Here is a 25,006-nt window from a genome sequence, read left to right on the forward strand (position 1 = left end):
TCCGCGTCCCGACGTCACCGCGCATGCGTGCGTGAAAGGCAACGGGCCGAAGGGACTAAGCGAGCGCGCGAGCGCTCCTTTCAACGGAAACGCCTCTTTTAACTGTGAGCGCCCGGTTTTTTTGTTTGCCCAGTCAGTGTCAGTCAGTACGTTGGCAGGTGGGTGGACGAGGCCAGCTGGGATGAGGAAAGAGGAAAGGCCTCGCTCGGACTCGGAGGCAAGCCTGCAAGCGGGGACTTTGCCGAGGAGTCCCTGGGCCGCCCACTCGATAGGAAACAGACGAGGCTTTTTTGCCTTTGGGGCGGTGGGGCCCGCAGTCGGACGCGGCACCTGAGGAGAAAGAACTGGAAGCGGGTAGTCGGGTGGGCCTAAGCGGCCTCCTTCGCTCGAGCGGGGAAGTCGTGGTAAATGAAGAATTGCCGTCCCCTCGCGAGTGAGGAGCCTTGGTAAGTGTGTGTGAGCAAGCAGTGCATCCCGGGGAAGGGCGAACAATACCGGGGCGGCCGGGCCCCTACCCGAGCCTGTCTGGATTGGGGGGCGGGGGCTACATGCAGCCGCTCACCCACCTGCCCTCCCCCCACCCCGAGACTAGGGAACTGCTGGAAGCGCCTGCCTTGCTAGCAGATCCGGCGCATGACGGGGAGTTGGACTAGATGACCTCTGGGGTGTCTGTTCCAACTCGACAGTTCCAGGATTCCGAAGGGAAAAACGAACTCTGGTTCTGTTTGTTGGGTGGTATGGCAAACAGGTCGAACCAGAACTCGGAAACCTGCGTTGGATCTCTGATTCAGTGCTCACTCCCCTTGAGAGTGACTCAGGTCGTTGTCTGTGCCATACATTTAAAGCGCGTTTGCAGCACCCCCACTCCAGCAAGAACTGTGGGAACTGTAGTTTAAGGGTGATGGGAATTGTAGTTTTGTGAGGGTAAGTTACAGTTCCCAGGATTCTTTGGTGTGGTAGTGGGGGATATGTTTTAAATATATGGTGTGTTCTCAGCTTCAGTTGATCCACCTGGGTTTTCTGGGTTCCCTGGATGTTTTCTGTGCAAAGGGAAACAGTGTCCCTCCCCCCACCAGTCAGACGATAAGTACCTTCATCTGATGTATTGTCTATGTTGGCTGAAGTGGTGAAGCTAGGGGAGACTTGCAAGATACTGGGGAACTCCAAGGGCCCCAGCTGACCTGGAAAGTGCAAACCCCCATCCCTTTGTCCTGACTGACATAAGTAATAAGGGTTGTTCTAAGTGGCTCCATGATGGGCATCCCTTTGGTCAGACTGGGAGAGCCAGCCTGCAAAAATAAAAATAAAAAAAACACTTTTTAAAAGCCCATCTGTCAAGCTTGAGTTAGCAAGCACAAATTGTACATAGAACCAGTGTAGGGGAAAAGGCATCTGCCCTGGGTAGCAGGTTGAGGTGTGTGTGGCAAAATTACAATCTTGTTAAAAATTGAAATTGACATTTTACATACTTTAAAGTGGTTTTATGATACTTAAATCCCCTCACATTCAGTTAATATAGTTCATAAGAAACGGGGAGTCCCATAACATTAACTCATTATTTATTTTGATGTAATTAATATGTGGCTATTACTGTACCACTTTTTCAAATACGGTTCTGTTTCTGAGAACTGTGTGGCCAAGAAGCTGAGAATGAAAGAAACCCCCAAGTGCCAAACTTGATTAAAGAAGTTTCTCTTGGTTAGGAGAAAATTATAAGCCCATCTGGAATTGCAGCAGCTCCATCTAGCGAAGAAGTTTGGTTATCGCTGTGGTTGGATTGTATAGCTAGCACACATCTGGGTTTCCCATGTATCCTTCCCCTACTTTTCCCCATGTTCAGATTTCTATAAGTGACCCCAGGGATCCAAACCTTGCTTTATATTTCTAACTGTTCACATCCTTTGCACAAACCCAGTGCAAATATTTCAATTTGACTTAGGGCTGTATAGTATTGTTTAGAATGTAGAAAACCCACAGCAACTGAAAAACAAAACATGAATGTTTAAAGAAAGGCAATGGTTGGTTTGGTATGTTACAATTCTTTCACCAAGAATGATAAAGACAACAGAATTGTGGATTTACTTATTTTTAATTGAAAAGACACTTGTGCCTGGGCACCCAGATACACACTAAGATGGGAATCAAATCTAGGCTACTTCCAAAGAAGTGGAATTGATAAGTCAAATCTCTTTGGAAGGAAAGGGGTTTCCAACTTCATATGTCCATCTCTGTAACACTGATCTTGACATGCTAACAGCCCTTAGAAAATGTGTTCAATAATGCTTTAGAAGCCAACATGGTAAAATCTTCTCTTTTACAATGAAAGGTTTCTAATAATAAAATAAAAACAGGAAAAAGAAATATAGGATCATTTATACTGGAAAACTTGGTTGTCATTAATCATCACTCATAGCACCAAAAGTTGCCGGGATGCCTGAATCCTGCTGCAGAGAATGTTCCACACAGTAACATCATTCCTCAGCATTTTCCAGAAGAGCAGCGACCTGAGAAAACAGAAGGGGAAAAAATGTAGAAAAAGAGGCAGGCATTGTTCCATATTTCATCCTTGCACTTCCAGAAACAGGTTGCAGAAAGGCATGTGGTGGGGATGGAAACTGATCAGATAGGAACCAAACTATGGAAGCTCTGATTTGTACAACAGACTGAGTAGTAAGGATAGAGAACAGCCGCAATTATGAAAGATAGGGACCCCATCTTTCTTACCTCTGTACCCATTTCCCAGAAAACCATTCATTCCATACTTAGATTCTTTTCCTCCTAGAGCAAAACAGAAAAAGTGACTGGTTTTTTCCTTACTCTCATTTGGTGCACAGAATGCTTTTCCATTTATTCCAAAGCAAGAAATTCATTCAAGACCATTTGTATCCTCTTTTTGTACAAATCACAGTGCTAAAACATCTAATTATCAAAACATAAAGTGTGAAAAGGCATTGCAAAGACTACAGTATGCAGTGCATGCCTATGGATGCTTTCTCAGAAGCAAGTCCTGTGTTCAGTGAGTTACTCCCCAGTAAGTGTTAAGAATTGCAGCCCTAGGACTGCAGCCATTATGTTTGCCATTCCTTTTGTGGTTGCTGTGTTCAGTTGCTTCTCCCCGTAGAAATCTATCGAGATCAGAATAACTTTGCATTTGTCTTTGTTCAGATGTTCTAATGCTGCTTTATTTCTGAGAAGTGATATTATTTTGTAGTTGCAAACATATGTAAAGTTATTTGGCATATGTATAAAGTTTCAGTTCTTTAATTTATGATACCCCATAGCTACCTCCAGAACAAAAAAGAGGAAGCCTACAATACTCAGTTGAGTATCTTGGCTATGAATTAATTCTGTCACCATAAGATTACACAGTACCTAGGGCAGGCTTCCTCAACCTCAGCCCTCCAGATGTTTTGAGACTACAATTCCCATCATCCCTGACCACTGGTCCTGCTAGCTAGGAATCATGGGAGTTGTAGGCCAAAAACATCTGGAGGGCCGAGGTTGAGGAAGGCTGGCCTAGGGGGGAGGCGGGGCACATTGATGCACCAACAATATTTCAATTTTGAGAAATGTTATTCGTGTCGTGACATTACTAAAATGTGTCTATACATGTGTGAGTACAACAGCTGCGACCATGCCGCCCTCCAGTTAACCATTGGCGTTTGACGAGAGTAGATGTGCTTTTAGCGTGGCCAGCTAAAAAATTACGTGAAATGTAAAAGTGTTCAGACACTGTTTTACATCATTTAGTTAAGATTTTAAAATACCAAAGGTAATCAGAATTGCACGTGATTTTTTAATAAATTCAGTGGTTTTACTAATAATTATTTTCTGAAAATGTCCGTGGGGTACTTGGATACACTAAGAAACGGGGCACATTGATATGTATAAAAGTGCCCCGCTAGTGTACAATAGTGCCCCAATATACAAGTTTGCATGAAATATCTAAACTAGTTATTCTGTTTTCCAGAAAATGGTGCGAACTTATAAACCTAAGACTGATAGAGGAAGTATCGATGAGGAGAACGTAAAGACTGCTATATCTGAAGTTATATCAAAGAGATTGTCTATACGGAGGGCAGCTGACAAATACAGGATCAAAGCTGCAACTTTGCAACATCGCATTGAAAAGTTTCAAAAAACTTCAGAAGAAAATGAAGCGTCATCTTCTAATATATATGGGTCCAAGTACACTGTTGCACAGGTTTTCTCAACTGAACAAGAGAAAGTGTTTACTGAATATTTATTGAACTGTAGTAAAATGCACTACGGGTTTTCTTTGCAGGAAGTCTTGGTTTTGGCTTATGAATATGCAGAACATTTGGGGTGTAGATATCCGGAATCCTGGGAAAAAAATAGATGTGCTGGGAAAGATTGGGCAGCAGGATTTAGAAAGAGGAATCAGGATCGAAGCCCCAGAAAGCCAGAAAATATGAGTGCAGCACAAAGTTTTGTGTTTAATTAAACTTCAGTCACTGATTTTTTTGACAGTTATGAACGTGTAATGACGTACTACAAATTTACGCCTGATGATTTCGCACCAATGCAAATGTTAGCTTCGAGTCCTCAAGATATTGCCGATGTTACGGATGTGACAAATGAAGGAAATACAAAAGAGCTAGGTTTTCTGGACATGGATATTAGCCAAAATGATGAGGTTCCCGAAAACTGTGAAGACGACGAGATACCAGTTGTTGAAGCTGACCCCCTTGGGAACCGATTGGAAGAGGATGTAACATTATCTCCTAAGGTCATTCCGCCAGGCTCTACGCCAATATTGTCCCCTGAAGTAGTTAGACCATATTTTAAAAAAGTCATTGATAAAAGTACTTCCTCCTCGAAGAGCGGAAGAGAGAAAGGAAATCGAGAGTCTTCACTGATATGCCCAAAAAAGATAGATTACAGAGATTGCACGAAGAGAAGGAAAGAAAACAGCAAGTTAAAATGAAGCAGAAAGAAAAAGTTGAAAATGGCAAAAAAATTATTGGGTTTAACGGAAACTAAAAAAACTAAGAAGAAAAGATGTCATTGTTCAGAATCTGACTCCAATACAAATTGGAATGAATCTGTGGAATAGAGTGATGATGATGACGATGAAGATTTTGAAGCTGCATCTAATCCAGAAGATGAGGATATAAATTTTGATGTTCCCAATCCTGAAAATATAAATGTTGGAGATTTCCTACTCGTTAAATTTGAAAAGAAAAAAAACTTGTTTACTATGTGGCCAAAGTCATTTCCAAATATAATATGACCAATTAACAAGTGTCATATCTCAGGAAAAAACCAGGATCTTGTATGTTTGTCTTCCCCATTGTAGAAGATAAGGCAAGCCTTGATTTCAAGGATGTTGTTTTGCAGTTGCCAAAACCAAATTTCTCAAAGGGCACACCTCGAACATCATCTGTCACAATTAAATTTTTTCCATTAAATTTTTGTAAATAAATACCATTCTCATACAATTTACGCTTTGTTTCAAAGTGCCCCATCCAATGTATCTAAGTGCCCCATAGATGGGGCAGAATGATACAAAACCCATTTTTTACTAAGGTCGTTATATTCTCATTGTCTTCTAACTTTAATGGTTCTTTTGATTGCTGTTATAATATTGATTATTTATGCCATTCATAAAGCATTTTTATTATTATTTGACTCATTTTTGTTACATAAAATATGAGATTGAATTTTTCTGCATCAATCTGCCCCACTTGTTTATTTGAAAACATAATGACAAGAAGGATAAACCACTGGAATAGTTTCAAGCGTTGCAAGATAAATTTGAAACTAGACCTACATTGAAGAAAATGTTTGTTCAGAAATTGGTTTTAAATGATAACGGTTTAATCACATCTTATGAGATATCCAAACTGATAGCCAAGGAAAGGGGAATCCTTGATTTTGCCAGCAGTGTCTGTTATATCAACCATTATGAACCAAAATGCTTGTGAAATTATCAAATTCATCCCTTTGAACAATAAATCAGTGTCAAGGTGTATTGATGGAATGGCAAAAAATATTGAAAATCAACTAGCCTTGCAGTTAAAAGTTCAAAAGTTTGCTTTCCAAACTGATGAATTGTGTATTCCAGATAACAAAGCCGTACTGATGGCATATTTGCATGATGACAAATTGAAAGAAGAAATGCTATTTGCTCAAAAGCTTAAAACAAAAGGTGAATCAATTTTTGAAGAAGTAAAGAGGTACATCAGTGAGAAAGATATCCCTCTTGAGAACATTCTGGACTGTGCTACTGATGGTGCTGCTTCTATGACAGGTAGATACAGAGGGTTTATTGCATATTTTAAAGGTGTGGCGGAAGTATTCTATATTCACTATGTAGTTCACCGAAAACACTTGTTTTCAAGATCGCTAGCAGGGTGCTTGCATGAGTCTACAAATTTTAATAAAAACAGTAAATTACATTAAATCAAATGCACTTCTAGATCACATGTGAATTATTTACTCAGCCTAGCGCAGAATTGCCTTAACATAACGAACAGAGGTGATCTTGGTTATCCCTCACAGCAATAGAACTGAATATTAAAAAGTTTGTTTCTGGTCATCAAACACAAGGGTCACATTGACTGAGAAATACTTAAAGTATACATTTTTATGTAATATTTTGTATTATAAATAAAACATGTTCTACTTACAAATAAAACATTTGAATAGCTACCTGTCTACTGATAGGACAGGGGTGGGGCACGGTCGGAAAAAGTTTGAGAAGCTCTATACCTCTTGGGCAGGGAAATCCAATCTCTTCCTCGTTGCTACAAGGGAACACAACTTTAGAACTACTTACCATATCCTCCCAGTGCTTGTCCAGGGCCCAGTGGACTGCCGTACCCTCCTGGAGTTTGTCCTGCTGAATAGGGACCATATGCACCTGCTAGACAGAACAAGAGCCAAGTGAAGCAGCAGAGCAACTGGTTGCAAAAGGCATTCCCAATTACACCAATCCCAGTCAAGTCTATCCTAAAGAGCAATGGTGGGGAGGGGAGCAGTGCCCTTTTTAATATATATTTTTTTGCATTTTATTAAGTTTCAACATTTTTAGCATACAATCCAACACACAATCTCTTTTTTGTCAACTTCCTACCCCATTTTCCATGAAGGAGTAGTTTCTGTCCTGCTGCACCCTATTGGGAGCTGTGCTTTTTATTATTATCTTGCACCTTCAGCCTTACCTGCCCCCAGCCCATTAGCTTGGGGGTCTCGTCCATTCATATATCCTATTCCGTTCCCATTGCCTGCAAAGGATGCAGAGGAAGCAGAGAGTGAGAAAGAGGGAAAGAGCATAACAACAAAAGACCACCCCAAACCAATTGGTCCATGAGCTCAGGCTTTTAGGATTAGGAAGATCCAGGAGCCCCAGCCTTCTTCAAGTTGATATATTCTACAAACATCAACTCTAAAGGAAAACAGTTGAATCTCCAAATCTAGAATGTATCATATTTTGTACATGGGCGACATTAAATGAGAGCAATGTAAATATTTACAGTTGCTAACTGCATGCCTCAAATGCATCTGAAAGTTTTGTTTGCTATCAGTGAATAGCTGTGTTAAATTCCAAACTTGGATCTCAGGGTGCCAGATGCAAATCAGCTGGGCTTTTGCACCTTTAATATTTGTGTAGAATAGGTAAGATCAGTGGGTGTAGCTTGTCATGAAACTTTAAAAAGTGTAGGAGCCATCCTTTTTTGCATCTGGCGATCCTAATGTATCCGCAGCAAACTAAACCTAATTTGGTCTATTAACAGATAACATTCTATCTCTTTGGTGTGCCTAGTTCTTTGGGACTAACTGCTATCACCAGAGCCAAATCTGGCCATGTAACTAGACCTCAGTATTACCAGTTTGGTGTACTCAGTTCCCCAATCCATACTGCTTTTCAGCAGATGGATGTGCTTGAAGCTCTACTCTAGTTCTGTGACTAAGTGGGCTCTCTTTCACCTACCGTATTTGGCTGCAGCTGGGTCTACACCAATGCCATCAGAGCCACCAGGTTGTGCTCCATAGGGGCTCTGAGGAGCTCCTGGAAGGCATGAGAAGAAGAAAAGTTGGGGGGGGCAAGGGGATATGATTGCCCACCCCACCAAAAACAAATCCCTCCACTATCGCACCCCAGTCCAGGAGAAGGAACACTACTTGCCGAGATGTACAACAATGCACAATAAGAATTTATAAGCTAAGCCCAACAAGTCGCAGCCAGGACTGTGTGTACTAAAGAGTTAAAAGTCTGCAGCAAAAGAAAGCCCTGACTCTGCTATCAAAAGTAGTATTCTGCAGCCTATATATCAGAGATGGGGAACTCGTGTCCCTCCAGGTGTTGCTGGACTCCAGGGCCCATCAGGCTCAACCAGGAGAGCCAACAGTCAGGGTTGATGGGAGTCTTGGGTTGCAGATTCCCTATCCCTACTATTTACATAGATCAGGGAGCAGCAAAGTGTTTGGGGCTTGGGCTAGGGCTTGGGCTAGTTCACGGTCCCACAGACGCTGCGGTGGGCCAGAGTGTGCGTGCACACATGTGCAAATGCTACTTCCGGCACTCCTAGCACGGAGGAGGCGTGTGCAGCTTCCCATTGGCTGCAGGAGCTTCCTACAGCCAACGGGAAGCCGGCCAGCATCGTAGAAGGCAGTCTCCGCTCTGCTCCACACTGGTTTAGCGCGCCGCACGGGAGCTGACCAAGCAGGTGGCGGGGGTCCATGGGCCAGTTAAACGACTCCCATGGGCCTTAGGTTGCCAACCCCTGACATAGATGTTACGCAAATGAAGCCGGTTTGCCTGTGTGTTCTGCTTTGCATAAATGGTCCTGCCCTGAGTCTACACAAAGAAGAGTAAAGTATATTTCACAGCTACTTACTCTTCACTTTGGGGAGGCAGGGCAGAACAATTTATGCAAAACAGGACACACATGCAAATCTGCTTTATCTGCATAGCATATATATATTAGTACCACAGCTTCTCTGCCTACAAGCCTGTCTTCAGTGATTGAGGGGGTCTCCAATCTTAGGCCCAGGGCCTCAGAAATCTAAGAATTCATTGTGGAAACCAAAAAATACCCATTTTGCAGGTCTGAACCCCTGAAAAAAGGCCCTCAAAAATTCATGGTTTTATTTATAATAAATTGGGAGAGCCTTCTGAGAATACCAGGCAGGGTGCATGAGAACCCCAAAAGCACTACATTTGGGACCCCAGATTGTGTGTGTGTTTTAGTTGTACCTGAAATAATCAGCACTTGACTCAAAATTGTGCTTTTCCTGCAGTTATACAGAGTACCAGTCTGAGGCACACCTACCCCTGCTGTCTTAACTTACCATATCTTCCAGCACCATAGTCTCCTCCCAGGCCAGCAGCCTCTGGCTGCTCACTGTATGGGAGTTGCCCTGTCCCTGTAATGCAGATCATAGGAGCCCAAGGAAGGGCAACAGAAGGTCACAGAGGATCCCCTGATTGCCCCTTTGGCACCCCTCTTTCCCACACCTTAGAACAATTCTACAGAAATTCTCCCATGTTGACACAGGAGGACACACCTGCACCAAGTGGTTTCAGGGTCATTCCGTTTCCCCTCCAGGAAACTAGCTTTTTAAGGAAATGTCAGCACCTTTGCCGAACAAAAATTCCCTGCCTTCTCTGGGAGAAGCCGTGACAGTTAAACAGGTAAAACAATAAGCATTCAGCACAGTCACACCCAGGCCATTTTCATCCTCCCTATGTTTCCTAAGTCATTTATGCAGCAATTAAGGCATGTTTCACCCCCTCAGGGCCAGCTGATGCTAAGATGCTTTGCAAGTCAACTCTGCTCCCCTTCAAGCTGCACAAAACTTTGCCAGGCTGTTTGTCAGTTGCCTTATGTAAGAAGGAAGGAAGTCTCTCCCTTAGGGAGCACAATAAAGACTTACCTCCATATTTAGCAGCAGCAGGATCTCCAGCAGGGCCTCCTAATTGACTGCCATAGGGAGCCCGGGCACCTGCAAAGACACCCAAAGGCTCAGTATACAGCCCCTCCCTGCCTGCTTGTCTCAAAACCTAGAATGGCTCATTTCTGAAGCAGTGTATCAGGGGATCAACCCTTCCTCATCTTCTGATTCTTCTCCCTAATGGGAGCTGCAGTTACTAGATGAAATAGAGGAGACCTGTGATGAGTGGTAAGAGCTGAGCAAATGCAGTCAAGGCAGAAGGCGAGCTTAGCCTTTTTACTCCCATGTCATTTTTCAATTGCCCCTTCCACTGAAGTGCTTGTTTGTCTTGCAAGGCAGGGAAACCTATGCAGGGAGAGGAGAGGACTAACACGCAAACCCAACTGTTGCACTTTTAGCCAGTTCTACACAGACGGGGGGGGGGGGGGGATCTGCTCATGGATATAGGAAGGTGCTCAACACTGGTGTCAGGCTATTTGTCAATCTAGCCCAGTACAATATACTCTTCACTGGCAGCAGCTTGTCTTGTGCAATCATTCTCATCCCCTACTACCATTTCTTTTGTTGTGGTAGTCCAAGGATCAATTCTGGGAGCAAGATGTGACCTATTTTCTTTAAAAGGATCTTCCCATTGGCATGTGTGCTGTTTCCCATGCAGGGGGCTCGTCCACACTTCCACTTGTCCCATGCTTTCTCGGCATGGGTCAGAACAGTTTTGCCTTTGCCCTGCCACTTCCCCCTGGAAAATCCGCTCTTTTAACACTAAATTAGATTAAACAGCAATCCACAGAAAACCTGATTGCCCTTTGTTCTAATACAGCACTAAGCCGTGGGTTTCTCAGGGGAAAGCAGCAGGGCAAACAGAAGTGTACATGGGCCCTGACTTAGCCTCAAAATGTTTCTCTGAACTTCCTGTGACGTGTGCCATGTGGCAAAGACTGTGCCGCAAACACATCTAGCTTGGCCCTTAGTGGAAGGCAAAGGCCCTTTACACGGGCTCAGGTGTGCTGCTTTCTGAGCACTAATTCACATATTCTGCAGCTGAATCTCAAGACACCGAAAGGAAGTTCTGTAGCTGAGTCAAGGCGAGCCAGTGGGTAAGTCCTATAGCCTGTCTCTTTCTTATCCACTAACCCCCACCTCTACTGATGAAACATCCTATCTTCCCCTCCACTTACCCAATCTTGGCCCTAAATTTATTCCCCTATCGTTGCCAATATGGCATAGTGGCCAGTGTGGCCCTTTGACTTGGGAGACCTGAGTTCAAATGCTGACTTAGCCATGACACTCACAGGACAGCTTTGAGCAAGCCACTCACTCTGCAGTCTGAAATGTGTCATCAGGGCTGTCTTAAGCATATCCGGCGCCATGGTTCAAAGATCCCTCCGGCGCCCCCATTTCCCAGAGTGTCGACCTTTTCCCAAGCCTCTGCGGTGATCGCTCTCCTCCCGCGGAGGCTTGGGAAGGAAGCTGCATGCCCGCCAGCCATATGGTTGACAGGGCACAGCTGGCGGGCATACAGGGAAAAGGGAGGCTGTCGGCAAAGCAGTGCAACTCCCCCACTCGCTGGGGCGCCCCTGAGAGGCCAGCGCCCTGGCGCAATGTGCCCGTAAGCCCAATAGGAAAGACGGCTCTGTGTGTCATAGGGTTGTTGTGCTAAAATGCCACTCCAAGCTCCTTGGAGGGAGGGGGGAAGGAGAATAAAATGTGAGGAGTAAATACTAACCATTCCCATTTCCATTCCCATATCCAACACCAGGATATCCATTTCCTCCAGCTCCATAGCCTGAGAAAGAAAAAGCACATCTTTACGATTTCCCAAACCAAACAGAAACTCATTCTACTCAGGCTGAATATATACTCAAGAGCAGTGTTACATAAACAGTGGTCTGGAACCCCACAGTGGGCCTTAGGCCACTTTCAGATGGGCCTCAGTGCCACAGCCAGCCCACTGCCCCCTCCTCAGTTATCTGCCCCATACAATAGTCTCTTGGTTGGATGAAGTTGCATCATGCTGCGTAAAGGTGAGTGGGAGACAGAGAAGTGGTTTTGGGAAGAAGGGGGGTCTCTTTTCTCTGAGGGGAAAGAGAAATGTTCAAGGAAATTTAGAAAGTGTGATAAAAGGTTAAGAAATGTTTCAATATACAGTCATATCTCATGCTACATTTGCTTCATGATACGTTTTTTCAGGTTGCGTCCTGCAGCGACCCAAAAGTACTGGAAAGGGTTACTTCCAGATTTCGCCAATTGCGCATGTGCAGAAGCGCTAAACCGTGCTTCGCGCATGCGCACAAGACCAAATCACACCACGCATTGCACAGATACAGCGCTTCAGGTTGCAGGCTTTTCATGTTGCGAACGGGCCTCCGGAATGGATCCCGTTCGCAACCAGAGGTACCACTGTAATTAAATAATAATTATGAATATTAATAAACTGGGGGTACAAAGCAAGGAGATATGAGAGTTAAGCTGCTATGGGAGGAAGAAGTAAAAGGACCAGAAAGAAGGGATGAAAGAAACACAGCTTTTTTTGCTCAGGGTGGGGGAATAAGGTACAAGTTGAGTGTGAAAGTAGAATGGGAGAAACACTGCAGGAGATGGGTAAAAATACTTCAAGAGGCATGCAGTGATGGTAAAGGAAAAAACAGAAAAAGTCTTTTCTACTTAAGAGTCTCCGGATCAGCACATTCTGCCTAAAAGGGGTGCGGCCAAATACCTCCAGAGCAAATGTCTGCACTTTGCTTTAGGACAGCTGAGCTATGGGATTTCTTGTCCCAAGGAAAATGCTGCGGCAAAGAATTCCGCAATTCCCAAGGATGGATTAGCTATCAGTAGAAAACCATGTTAGTAATTGCCAGCTGATGGTGCCAAACTCTGCCTCCATTTGCCATCTTTTTGTGACTGGCTCTGCCCCCTGTACCACCATTTTGTGACTGATAGGCCCAGAGGGGCAAAAGGTGAGAGCCCCCTGCTCTAGAGCACTCCCTGTAGAATAAATGGATGGATGGGCAGCAATATGTCTAGTCAAATAGACTTTTCAATATGTTGGCCAACTGCTCCACCTTCTGGGCGTATATTTTCATTGCCATTTTGTGCAAGTATGCACTGGCTGAAAAAGTATTATTTCCGCATTACTGTATTTTGCTCAACTGCTAGTGCTTTTGAGTTGGTAGCATGATTTGCCATATTTCAAAAAGTAAAAATCTGGACACAAAGCTCTTTTTTTCCTTTTTTCAAAATCTCAAGAAATAAAAATAAAAATCTCAACTTCCAACATGGGTTGTGCCATATGTCCAGATTTTCCTGGACATTCCAGCAATTCCCATCTGGACATTGTTTTTGACTGCAGTATTCCAGCTATGACCAAGAATTTCCTGATGTATAGCAGTCCTAACCATGATAGATAACGAAGGTGGACAAGACTTTGCATGCAACAGATCTGCCACAAAGATTTGGGTGAGCTTTCTGAGAAGCATGTATTAGTTTTGCAGATAAGTGTCCCAAACATGGGATAGCAGCATACACACACACACACACACAAAATAAAAGGGCATATTCTGCAAAGTAATGACAGGATAAGGAGCTGCCTAATACTTAGTCATGCCATTGATCCTCCTAGCCCAATACTTTCTAGTCTGACTGGCCTGCTGCCTGAAGTCTTTTGACCAGACCTTTCACATGCCAGGTTCCTTGTTTCTAGGGCAGGGGATAAACATGCTTGTGTCACAGCAGTCTATGGCCAAAAGCAACTCTGCCACTAGCTCCATTTGACTCCCCCTGTACCAATTTACTGCAAAATATCAGAGTGTGTCTCTCTCACCATTGCCATATCCATTATGGATTCCATTGCTTGGGTAGCCTCCAGCTCCAACTCCACCGATATAGGCTGTTGTACAAAGCATGCAGAAAAGAAAAATCAGTCGTGGATGGAAGTGATCACTCCTTTTTTCCTCTCCTCTGCCCTTCCTCCCTGGTCTGCACAAGGCAAAATTGGTTTATGATGACAGGTTTCATGGCGGGGGGGGGGGGGTGTCAAAAGAAGAAAGAGCTTGTATCTCAGCATGGGCAGAGTGCTTTCTCCCTACAAATGAAGTGTCCCAGCCCTAGAAACGGAATACAGAGGCTCTAGCTCAAATGACATATTTACTAAACAGGGTTGAGCCCCAATACCCCTCTCTGGTGAAATTAATCCATAGAAAGTTAACAGCAAATCCCACTCTCTTCTTTTTTGTTTGTTTGTTTGTTTGTTTGTTTGTTTGTTTTGGGGCCCTACCCAACTTTCCCAGCTCACCTTGCTGTGCTCCTGTTGGGTAGCCACCAGTACTGGGCCCTGCCCCATAACCTGCTAAGAGAGAAAGAAAGAAATTCTCTTTTCACAGATCAGCACAGATACCTAGGGTTCACCCAGTTGTGGCTAGTGCCTGTTGGGTACGGTAGCACAGAAAGCAGGGAGCCCAGCAGTAGGTGGCGCCAGAGCCAATGACAGGCAGAGCCAACTGATTCTAGCTTTACCGCCCTCCCCCTCCCTGCTGAGTTCTATTAAGGCAACACTGAGAGTGAGGAGGAAGCTGACAGGCGGCGTCTCCCCCTGGGTAGGTTGTAAATAGGAAGGCAGGCAGGTAAAGGCTGGCTGACAACAGGATGGGGTTACTGGGGCTGTGCCCCATTTCCCCTAGTGGACAAGCCACCACTGGGTTTATCTGAAGGTTGTGACCAGTGGTACTCTTCTTGCCTCAGTTCTGAACTGAGATTGGCAAACCAAGCTAAAACATTGGTAAAGGTAAAGGGTAACGGGACCCCTGACCATTAGGTCCAGTAGCGGACAACTCTGGGGTTGCGGCGCTCATCTCGCTTTATTGGCCGAGGGAGCCGGCATACAGCTTCTGGGTCATGTGGCCAGCATGACAAAGCTGCTTCTGGCGAACCAGAGCAGCGCATGGAAACTCCGTTTACCTTCCCACCAGAGCGGTACCTATTTATCTACTTGCACTTTGACGTGCTTTCAAACTGCTAGGTTGGCAGGAGCAGGGACCAAGCAACGGGAGCTCACCCCGTCGCAGGGATTCGAACCACTGACCTTCTGATCGGCAAGTCCTAGGCTATGTGGTTTAACCTGCATACATAGGTTATTTCCCCTGCTAGCTTAACTTTGAAATCCTGACCACATTGAACTCCTGATTACACCATTAGAAGCTCAACCGGCCTTCTGAATGCCTCCCCCAACCAACACTCTACAGAATACTTTACCTTGCCCTGCTGCTCCCTTCCCTTTATCTAGTGGCAGTGATGGCAGTAGGAAAGGCTTTTGGGGACTGCTGAACATGCTTGCAACAGCTTCTGAGGAACAAGGAGCCCTGCTGTTTCCAAGGTGCCTGTCATCCATACTAAGGACTCAGGCAACCTGTAACAACCAGGATCTTGGTGTCCCCAAAATCAAGTTGCCAGAGAAGGAGAGTGGCTTGATTTAAATTGCAACCTGGAGAAGAACTTTTGGATTGTTGGAATTATGAATTCTGTACACATACAGAATTGCAGCAGACACACAGCCCTAATGATGGGGAATGAGGGGGGGAGTATTTCCTGGTGGAACATTTGTTGGTGAAAGTACTGCTACCTGATTTGGAAGGCTTGCCTCTGGCTCCAAGGCCTGCTGAGTGAGGAGAAAGAGACTGGGTCAGACCAGAACACTAGGTACAAAGAATAAGAGCAGGCTTGTGTACTTCATACTTTAAAAAAAAATACATAAATTAAATTTATGTGATCTGTATAAATGTTGCAAATTAAGTGCACTTACTTTGTCTAACTCTCTGCTTCTGGCAGTCATAGAAAGGGGTATGCAGAGTGTTCAGTCAGGACTGGCTTTGTGGCCACTGAAAATTCAGCTGAGCCCCCCTCTAACTTCTGAAGTTTTCACAGGACCCTGCTACAGCCAACATGCACTAAAACAGGGGTTGGCAAGGTTTACCTGGCCTGGGCCGGTTCACTCTCGCTCAGATTGCTCTGTAGGCTGGATCGCATCTGCGCAGACGCGAAATTTGGCACCGCGGAAGCAAGGGGACTCACCGAGTGGGCAGCTTGGTTCGGTAGCAGCTTGTGGGTCATTAAACGACCCCCGTGGGCTGCTTTTGGCCCATGGACCTCAGGTTGCCGACCCCTGCACTAGAAGCTTGCATTTTTGTTTCAAGGAAAGCACATATTGCTCAAGGTGATGAATTTCCCTTCTGGCATTCATCCGCATGGGCACTACAGACAAGTGAGCTCTGCTACCACACTCAGATGCGTAACTTCTAGAGACCTTTAAAAAAAGTTGTAAACTTTCAGCACAGTACAACAATAAATACTAATCCGAGTACCATCTTCACACTTATGTCAGATCATGTCTCTCCAAAAAGACCAAATAATCTTGACCCCCACCAACCCCCTAATCACATATGCAAAAAAAGAAAAAGGAAACCAGATCTCCATAAATTTATTCTCTTTCACTGAACCCCATGCTTATTGAAATTGGTGAATTAATCTTCTGGATTATATCAGCAGCCCTATGTTTGAAAACCAGCCCTGTGGGGTACAACCTCCCTTCCGTACTTTCAAGTGTTTTGTCACTTCCAAGCCAGAAGACGCATATCCAGACCCTTCTGCGCAATCCAAGCACCCTCATGTAGTGATCAGGGTGACAGGCGTGTGTTTGGAGTCAAGAACTGTCCATATTATATATCCGAGATTACCATAACAGCTTTCCCCCAGGTAACTTCTGGAGGAAAGGGCTGAACCCTGGAAAATGATGTATCTGGCATCTTGCACCACCAACATTTTAACAATGCATCCTTGTGAGGCAAAACAGCAACAACCAGACAGTGGTTTTCCACAGACATGGAACACAGAATAGAAATGATCCCTAGCAAAACAGATAACTGGAGTGTATGCAGTCTTGCGGTTGCCGTTAGGCCAAATTGCACCAAACACTGGAGGATCAAAACATTAAAACACGTGGACACAACAAAAGGCAAGAAAACAATCTCATGATTAGTGGGAGGGAAAGCACCCTCAGATGAAACCACAGAAAAAATACACAGCATCCAATGTCCAGTATTTCAGCTCCAGGGTCTGAAAATGAAGGAGGATGGCCAACAGTTTTCAAAAGGGTAAAATAAGCAGAAGGGTTGGTGTTTTTGCCAAGAAGTGCAGCTGGGTCACTTAGCGGTCTTCCAAGTTTGTAAAAAGTCTTGGCAAGCATTTTTTAAAATGGAGGGTTATTCGAGCAAGACGTGTTTAGCCAATGGAATGTTAAGAGAGTAAAGGAACAGCGAAGCACGTAAGTGAGGTACCTGTTGAACAGGTAACGAGACATAAGGAAGAAATAAAGGTATCTGACTTACTTCCCAAGGGGAGGCCAACACGAGGGTAACCAAGTCCTCTATAACCTGGAAGGCAAAGATGCATCATGAACGACGATGGAATAGAAACATCGCATCTATTTCCCCTCTTTTAAGTGGAATTTACATTTGCTTATTCAAATTTCAATTTTAAATCTGAGTGGCACTGAAAACAACAACTTAAGGTCACTTGCAGAGGACCTGTTTATGAAGCGTTCATTCTGATTTGTTTGTGAGGAGGTTGAAAGACTTTGTATCAAGCAATTGCTATATCCCACACTTTTCACTGCACTTTCCTTAGTGCAAAAAGTCCTATCTTGGGGGGAAGTGAGTTCGTTGTGCAAGAGCGCAAATTCAGCTTTGATGGTGCAACTTGAACTTTGCCAGTAAGTGATTGAATCTCTGACCCGACATTAGTGGTATTTTATAAAAATAACTGTTAAATAGAAATAAATATAAATATTAAGGCAGTTGGGCAAAGGAATCACACATCCCAGCTCAACAGATCTCAGCTTACCTTAACCGCTAAGCCTGACAACACCTTAAGCAAAGTGAGAACGGAGGGGCAGTGAGATTATTATTTTTTTATGCCAAAATAACTTGACCACCTTTGGATAAAATGCACTTTGATTTGCCAGGGTGGGCAGAGCACCAACATGCCCTTGGCTCTGGGCACTGAGACTCCCCAGAAGGAGAGGAAAGGAATCAGTCTGAAGACACCAAGGTGTACTGTGAATGCTGCTTCTGTCCTTCCTCCCCTGTACACTGGGACTGAAACGGGGGCCACCAGGGCTGGCGCTTGAGCCAGATTCATGAACAACATCCGTGGGTGCTTGCAAGCCCCATATCTTTCCCTCCTTTCAGAAGACATGCTAGCAGAATGAGACTGGGGGAGCAGGGCACTAAACTGTCAGGAACAGAGCAAGAGAGACGCACAATCCTAAACCTGCAAGAGGTTTGTTTAGACAAGCCATTACAACATGAATTTTTCATTTAACCAGTATTTATTGATATTTATTGCTTTATTGTTATTTTTAATGATCTTTTTATGGACCTCTTGTTGATTTTATCCCTATATGTTGTACTCTGCCTGAAAATGTGGGTTACATACCCATAAATAAATAAATCCATGTAATGATTGATAAAACAAAACACCAACCTCCCTTTCCAATTTCTCTGCACTGGACATAATTTCACAAATCTCTGCCACGTACCCACTCCTTTACACATGCTTTTATTTTTTATTGTTTGCAAACTTTGTACGTAAGAGCCCCTCGATCACGTGGTTGCTCTTTTCTATACTTTCCGTCACCCAGCTCTGCCATTCAATTCCAGTTCATCCTGTTCCCCCTCTCATGTGCATGGGAGGCAGGAAGAAATGGAGACATGCTTCAGTGAAGTGGGAAAGAGAAGCCATCCTACCTGCTCCATATCCATTTGGGACTCTGTATCCTGTAGAAAGGCAGAAAGCATCAACAGATGGACAGGCAATATCAATGACTGCAGAAGGACTCTAGCTCAGTGGTAGAGCATCTGCTCTGCAGGTTCCAGATTCAATACCCGGCAGCTCCAGGTAGGGATGGCAGATAAGGTAAAGGTAAAGGGACCCCTGACCATTAGGTCCAGTCGTGGCCGACCCTGAGGTTGCGGCGCTCATCTCGCTTTATTGGCCGAGGGAGCCGGCATACAGCTTCCGGGTCATGTGGCCAGCATGACTAAGCCGCTTCTGGCGAACCAGAGCAGCACACGGAAACGCCGTTTACCTTCCCGCCGGAGCGGTACCTATTTATCTACTTGCACTTGACATGCTTTCGAACTGCTAGGTTGGCAGGAGCAGGGACTGAACAACGGGAGCTCACCCCATCGCGGGGATTTGAACCGCCGACCTCCTGATCGGCAAGTCCTAGGCTCTGTGGTTTAACCCACAGCGCCACCCGCGTTGTGGGTTAAACCACAACAGGATGGCAGATACTATGTCTGAAATCCTGGAGGGCCACTGCCGGTCAGTGTACACAAAACTGAGCCAAAGGAAGCAACGGTCTGACGAATGGAAGGCAGCTTCCTGTGTTCCAGAAACAAGTGAAAAAGGTCACTTAAGTTCCTGCTAATGCTCTTGGTGGTTGCAACAATAACCCTTATCTCTGGGCAAAGACCAACCATGTTTCTACATTTCATATGGTCCATGGCTTAGCAGTGGCCCCACTGACGGATGCAGGGCATCCTCCCCCTGGATGTCATTCCATGTCCTGCTCACCTGGCTTTCCTGGTTTGTTCCCAAAGCCTGGTCCAGCAGCCCCAAATCCATTTTGAGCACCTGCAAAAGCAGAAACATCTCTCTGTCAACCTCTTTCTGCCACCATGTGTGGGCCAAGCCCTAATTATCTCTTTAGGAGGGGACATTTTTGTTCCAGTCAGCTTTTGGCATATGAATTGACAGCTTGAAATTATTATTATTATTATTATTATTTTATATTATTACTATTATTACTATTATTATTACTATTATTATTTTCTATTCCTCTGTATTTAAGGCCACCACCACAGCTAAACTTACCCAGCCCTGCTGGCAATCCTTGGGCCCCATAGCCTGGATATTTCCCTGTGGGAATAAAAAACAGAGGAGGTTATAGCTAGGGGAAATGAAAGTAGAGTGATCATAACAGATCAAGGCTTGCTGCAAACCACAACATGGTATTTTTCTTGGCAGTTCCCATATGTTATGTACAATGTAGACTAATGAGGCCTGGGTTCAAATCCCTGCTGAGCCATGAAACTCGCTGTGGGTGACTATCTCTCAATCTTAAAACTACCTCACAGGCCTGGTGTGAAGATAATTTGTCAATGAGAGTACCTTGAAGGAAGTGTGGTGTGTGTGAATTAATTAAACCAAGTCCCCTGCAGTGTACATTTTCTTCTAAATTTTGCTTCAGCTTTAAAGAATTGGGCAATGCTGTGAAGGTGGACAACTGGAAAAGAACAACAAACTATTGCATATTGTAACAAAGAGAATTTGTTTCTGAGGAGCTGAAATGCTTAAAATGCAGGTAAGCCCCTTGTGGGAAATGTACGAGCTTTCTAGAGTTCCTATGAATGCCATAGTTATTTATAATAACACTAAAAAGCTAGTATAATAACTATCAGAGGCTCACCACATTTTAAATGGATGCATTGCTCTATTATACCACCCGGCCGATGTAAAAGCAACAGTTTGTTGTCTTAAGTACTGCACGATAATCCTGTAGCAAATGCCAAGATGGATATTTGATTCTGTCTAGATTTTCACCCTCCACCCCATACCCTGACCTCAAGATCTGCCGCACAACTTACCGGCCTTGGCTCCAGCTGGTCCCAGTCCCAGCCCAACTCCTCCTCCTAAGGGATGAAATACAGACCACAAAGTATGAACTGCCCTCTTGCACTGGCTATGGGTGGTTCAGCAGAGCCAACAGGGCAGGGTGAGTGAAATGAGGGAAGCCCCATGAAACAGAAACAAAGAGCAGGAGATCTTTCAGAGGCACCAGTCAACCTTTGTGTATGCACAGGAACTAGTTCAGGGTCAATATATGCACATTTAAAGCCACTCATTGAAGTGGGTTTTGAGGACAAAAAAAATAATCCCATTGGTTTTAGCAGCTGCACACTATAAACTTATGAGGGTTAGGTGTGATGCAGGATACTTACCCCTCATCAGGGATGGGAAGTAAGGTCCTGCCCGGCCATTTGATTGCGGTTTAAATGCTGAAAAAGATCCACAAGAAAAAGGAAATGAGACTGGATATCGCATACATCTTTTACCTTGTTTATATTTCTGAGCCTTATCACTTCTCATATTGTTGTTGCACATCAAGCCTCTAGCATAAAGTTAATTATAACTCAATAGACTGGTTTTTGAAAGGGACTGCCTTAGTAGAAGAACATAGCAAGAGCCCTGCTGGATTTAGGCCAGCTCTACCATTAAGCAGAGGGAGGCGACTGCCTTAGGCAGCTGATTTGGGGTATCATGAAAAAGCAGCAGATTGTCAATGAGTTGTGCACCTTGACCTGAACGTATGAGTGTGTATGTGTGTTTGTGTGTGTGTGCATGTGTGAGCTGATTGCTGCTCTGTCTCAAGAAGCAAAATCTATTGGATCAGACTTAGCTCAGTTACTACTACTCTAGTGTTCTGTTCCCCCAAAAGCCAACCAGATGTCTAAGTGAAGCCCACAACCAGCAGCACCCAACTGTTTGCGGTCCTCAACAACCAGTCTTTAGAGGCATCCTGCTTCCAACACAGGAAGGCGTACATAGTCATCCTCATGACTAAGTAGCACTGACAGCTTTTATCTCCCATGTTTTTTCCCCTCCTAATCCCACTTGAAAGCCCTCCAAGTTCATGACCATCAGGGTGTTTTTCTTGGGTCCTTGGTTCACACTTTGTTCCTTGGGCTCTTAGTGGACAGCATGTTTTGCAGAATATCTAGAAGAGGCAGTTATGATAGACACTTTCCGTCCAACAACCAAGGCTTTTGTAGTGCCTTAACAAACATAGATGGTGAGTGAGTTTTCATGGATTACTAGAGCCCACTTCACCAGATGTATGAAAGGTTTGTCTTCAGTTGGCCGGCAGACGAAGAGGAGCTCTGGTCCACAAAAGTTTATGCCACCATAAATCTGTTAAGTCTTCAGGGTGCCACAAGACTCTTGGTTGTTCCTGTTGCTGAGAGATTGGTTCTCCTCTCAACATCTGCCAGAAAGCATCCATCATTCTGCCCTGTCAGGCCCAGCGAAGGTGGTTCTGGGCCCTTCCACAAAGCTCCTTTCAAAGCCTGAGTCCCAGGTGCCAAAGGATTATTTCACCACCCTGGCCATCTGGCCCACCTGGGTCCCACCCTGTCTCCTGGCTCAGGGAGCTGGCCGGCCTGCCTTTGGGGCTTTGCAAGGGGGTGTCAGTCCCTCTCCCCTGAGAAGGAGGCCTTTGTGTGTGCAGGGCTGCCCAGGGCATGGAAGGAATGTGGCATCCTTGTGCCAGATAGAGATGTGACCTGGAAGGAACAGTATGCAAACTCCCAATCGCTGCCCTGAGCCTGGACTTTTTGGACAGCTGGGGGCCAAAGAGGGATGTTGGGGTTATGAAAGGAAAGTTGGTTTGTGGGGCTCCTCTCCAATTTCCAAGGGGCTTGCAGCCTCCTGACCCCTTTGCAATGCACAAATTCTGCTGTCATTTTGTGGGACCCTATGCAATGATCACACAATTGAGAGTCCCATGGACTGCAAGAAGATCAAACCCATCCATTCTTAAGGAAATCAGCCCTGAGTGCTCACTGGAAGGACAGAGGCTCCAATACTTTGGCTACCTCATGAGAAGAGAAGACTCCCTGGAAAAGACCCTGATGTTGGGAAAGATGGAGGGCACAAGGAGAAGGGGACGACAGAGGATGAGATGGTTGGACAGTGTTTTTGAAGCTACCAACATGAGTTTGACCAAACTGCAGGAGGCAGTGGAAGACAGGAGTGTCTGGCGTGCTCTGGTACATGGGGTCACGAAGCGTCGGACACAACTAAACGACTAAACAACAAAAACAAATTCTGGAATTAACTACCATGGTTATGACTCATGGGTACTAATATTAACTTCTTGTTTTTAAAGCATGTAAAATCTCCTAAGCACTGTCCCAAGACAAACAAGCAAGGCAGTCCCTTCCTGAAGAATCACAATCAGGCCATAGTTCAGTGGAAGCACACATTGCCTTTCATGCAGAAGGTGTCTGCTTCACTCCCCAATATTTCCAGGTAGGGCCCTTTCTGAAACCCTGGGAAGCTTCTGCCAGTCAGAGTCGACAATACTGTACTAGACAGAGCAACAATCCAGTTTTGTTTAAGACAACTTCCTAATGTAAGTGGCATGATACCAAAGGGGAAAAAAGAATGGGAAAGGAAGAGGAAACGAGAGACTTAAAGGAACAATTATTGAAGGTGCATTATGTTGCTTTAATTGATTTTTGGCATGGAGCACCATTAGTGGCAGCAATATCAAACTGGTGCCTTAATATATTATTGCATTTTGTTTGGTTTTGTTGCAGTTACTGTTTTTTAAAACACACACACACTGATTTTAAGAACCCGCAGAAGTTGCCATTCAGCAGAAAGGTAGTACAGAAAATCAAGCTGCTTCCAGTTGGATGTTTATTGTGGGATCGGTGCTGCTTACAGCTGCACCACAATGCTAACTCATTTCTCCCACCTCCCTAATTCTATACAGATTTACCCTTTCTGATAGAAAACAAGTAAAAAAACCTAAACAAGCAATACCCTTTTAAATGTGTTTGTGGGATGGGGTGGTGTTTTTTATTGGTATGTGGTGTTTTTTCATGTTTTGTCTTGTATTTTTATGTTGTGAACTACCCTGAGTTCTACAGATGAAGGGTGATATACAGATTTAATGAATAATAATAATAAAATGTTGCCAACAACCCGTTTCAGCATTAAGTCCCTGCCTGGTAGCATCCTGAATGAATGAAATAAAATCAGTAGTAGTTACAGAGTTTGTAAGAGGCAGGATGGGGTTCTTCCTAGTGGGGTTTAAAAAATTGAGAGGGAGTTGCAGAAGATGAGCCAGTTCTCATTAAGTGACCTGAAGCAGATGACTTTTGGTCATTAAGCTGAGAAGTACCTTTGTGCTTCTCTCCCCATAGTTGTGCCCTGTCCCTTGTGGATGCAAAAGAGGATATGCAAGAGACATAAAGTTTATTTATTTTTGCTCCAGTTGTGACCCACCCACCCTCACTGAAGCTGCAATCCTATGGGTGCACACCATAGCTGTCAACGTTTTCCTTTTTTTAAGGGAAATTCCCTTATTCTGAATAGGATTCCTCACAAGAAAAGGGAAAAGTTGACAGCTATGGTGCAAACATAACTGGAAACAGTAGGGCAGATTTCAGAGTTAGCATTCATGGGACTGCACTGTAAATCTTCAGCATAACAATCCTCTCCGTTCTTTTGAACAGCACAGTCCTATACCTCAATTAAGACTCTGTTGCACATGAAGGATATGCTCCGAGCCCAGCATCTGCCCTGAAGGTGTTTTGGACTCCTTCATGTAAATCTTTCCCTGCATTTTGGGATGCTCAGTTGGGAGTGCAGGAATGATTAAATTTAACACCAAACTTCCAGTAGTCAAGGGGAAACCTGGCAACATATGAGTGATGATCTCCTTCAATGTAAATTACCCAGTTCCTGCATCCTCCTTACCCACCTCTCACTGCATTCTGGTGCCCAGATTTACATTGTATAGAATGCCAGCCTTTATAGCCCTCATTTAAAAGCACCTGTAATATTTGTTTTCATCTTCCCCAACAAAGTGTCTCACCAACATCACATTGCTGGTGCAATGTGAAAGGCAGCATGGTGTAGTGGTTAGAGCGTTGGACTAAGACAGGGGTGGAGGCTGAATGGACCTTCCCAGCCACACCCTTTTGATTTTTTTAAAAAATAAACTTCTATCTTGTCTCCCTTACCCACCTCTTGCAACCAGTCCCTCTCTTTATCCCTGGTGTTATCCCTCTAAGAGGAGCACGAAAACTGAATTTTCTGTTGTCTATTTCTGTTTGTCCCCTTTTCCATGTTCGTCTCCCAGACTTACCTCCTCCCTGCAGGCTGACCCTGGCCAGGCACAACAGCAGAAGCGAGGTGCAAAGATTCATCTTGGCCACTATAAAGAGTCTGCAGTACCTTC

General features: G+C 44.6%; 1 protein-coding gene and 1 long non-coding RNA gene across 8 annotated transcripts; one reads left to right on the forward strand and one right to left on the reverse strand.

Moving 5' to 3' along the window:
• Window positions 1-21: 21 nt before the first annotated feature.
• LOC310691958 lies at window positions 22-6,661 on the forward strand. The gene is made up of 2 exons (XR_014518623.1): window positions 22-446; window positions 3,971-6,661. It is a non-coding gene; the product is annotated as an uncharacterized lncRNA (long non-coding RNA).
• Window positions 2,071-25,006, reverse strand: GREP1 (glycine rich extracellular protein 1). 7 transcript variants are annotated; one of them, XM_083472257.1, is made up of 18 exons: window positions 24,914-25,006; window positions 20,976-21,032; window positions 20,622-20,666; window positions 19,849-19,893; window positions 19,549-19,608; window positions 18,717-18,746; window positions 17,298-17,342; window positions 15,536-15,568; window positions 14,213-14,263; window positions 13,742-13,807; window positions 11,648-11,707; window positions 9,904-9,972; window positions 9,319-9,393; window positions 7,958-8,035; window positions 7,188-7,250; window positions 6,803-6,889; window positions 2,725-2,778; window positions 2,071-2,504 (listed from the first exon to the last, which is right to left on the reverse strand). In XM_083472257.1, the coding sequence occupies exons 1-18, from the start codon at window positions 24,972-24,974 to the stop codon at window positions 2,479-2,481; spliced, it is 1,005 nt and encodes a 334-aa protein (XP_083328383.1). In that variant the 5' UTR covers window positions 24,975-25,006; the 3' UTR covers window positions 2,071-2,478. The 7 variants fall into 7 exon arrangements, with proteins under 7 accessions (XP_083328383.1, XP_083328382.1, XP_083328381.1 ...); XM_083472256.1 differs by having other exon boundaries at window positions 14,213-14,266; XM_083472255.1 differs by having other exon boundaries at window positions 15,536-15,571.

Source organism: Podarcis liolepis, assembly GCF_965112155.1.
Source record: "Podarcis liolepis genome assembly, chromosome: 13".
Taxonomy (NCBI): Eukaryota; Metazoa; Chordata; class Lepidosauria; order Squamata; family Lacertidae; genus Podarcis; species Podarcis liolepis.

Excerpts from the sequence above, each read along its gene's own strand:
- GREP1 (XM_083472253.1), bottom strand. The coding sequence starts at position 24,974 with ATGAATCTTTGCACCTCGCTTCTGCTGTTGTGCCTGGCCAGGGTCAGC. Across the intron at positions 20,667-20,975 it reads CTTCCCATCCCTGATGAGGG|GAGGAGGAGTTGGGCTGGGA; the intron begins GTAAGTATCCTG and ends TTCATCCCTTAG. Across the intron at positions 14,267-15,535 it reads AGGCAAGCCTTCCAAATCAG|CAGGTTATGGGGCAGGGCCC; the intron begins GTAGCAGTACTT and ends TTTCTCTCTTAG.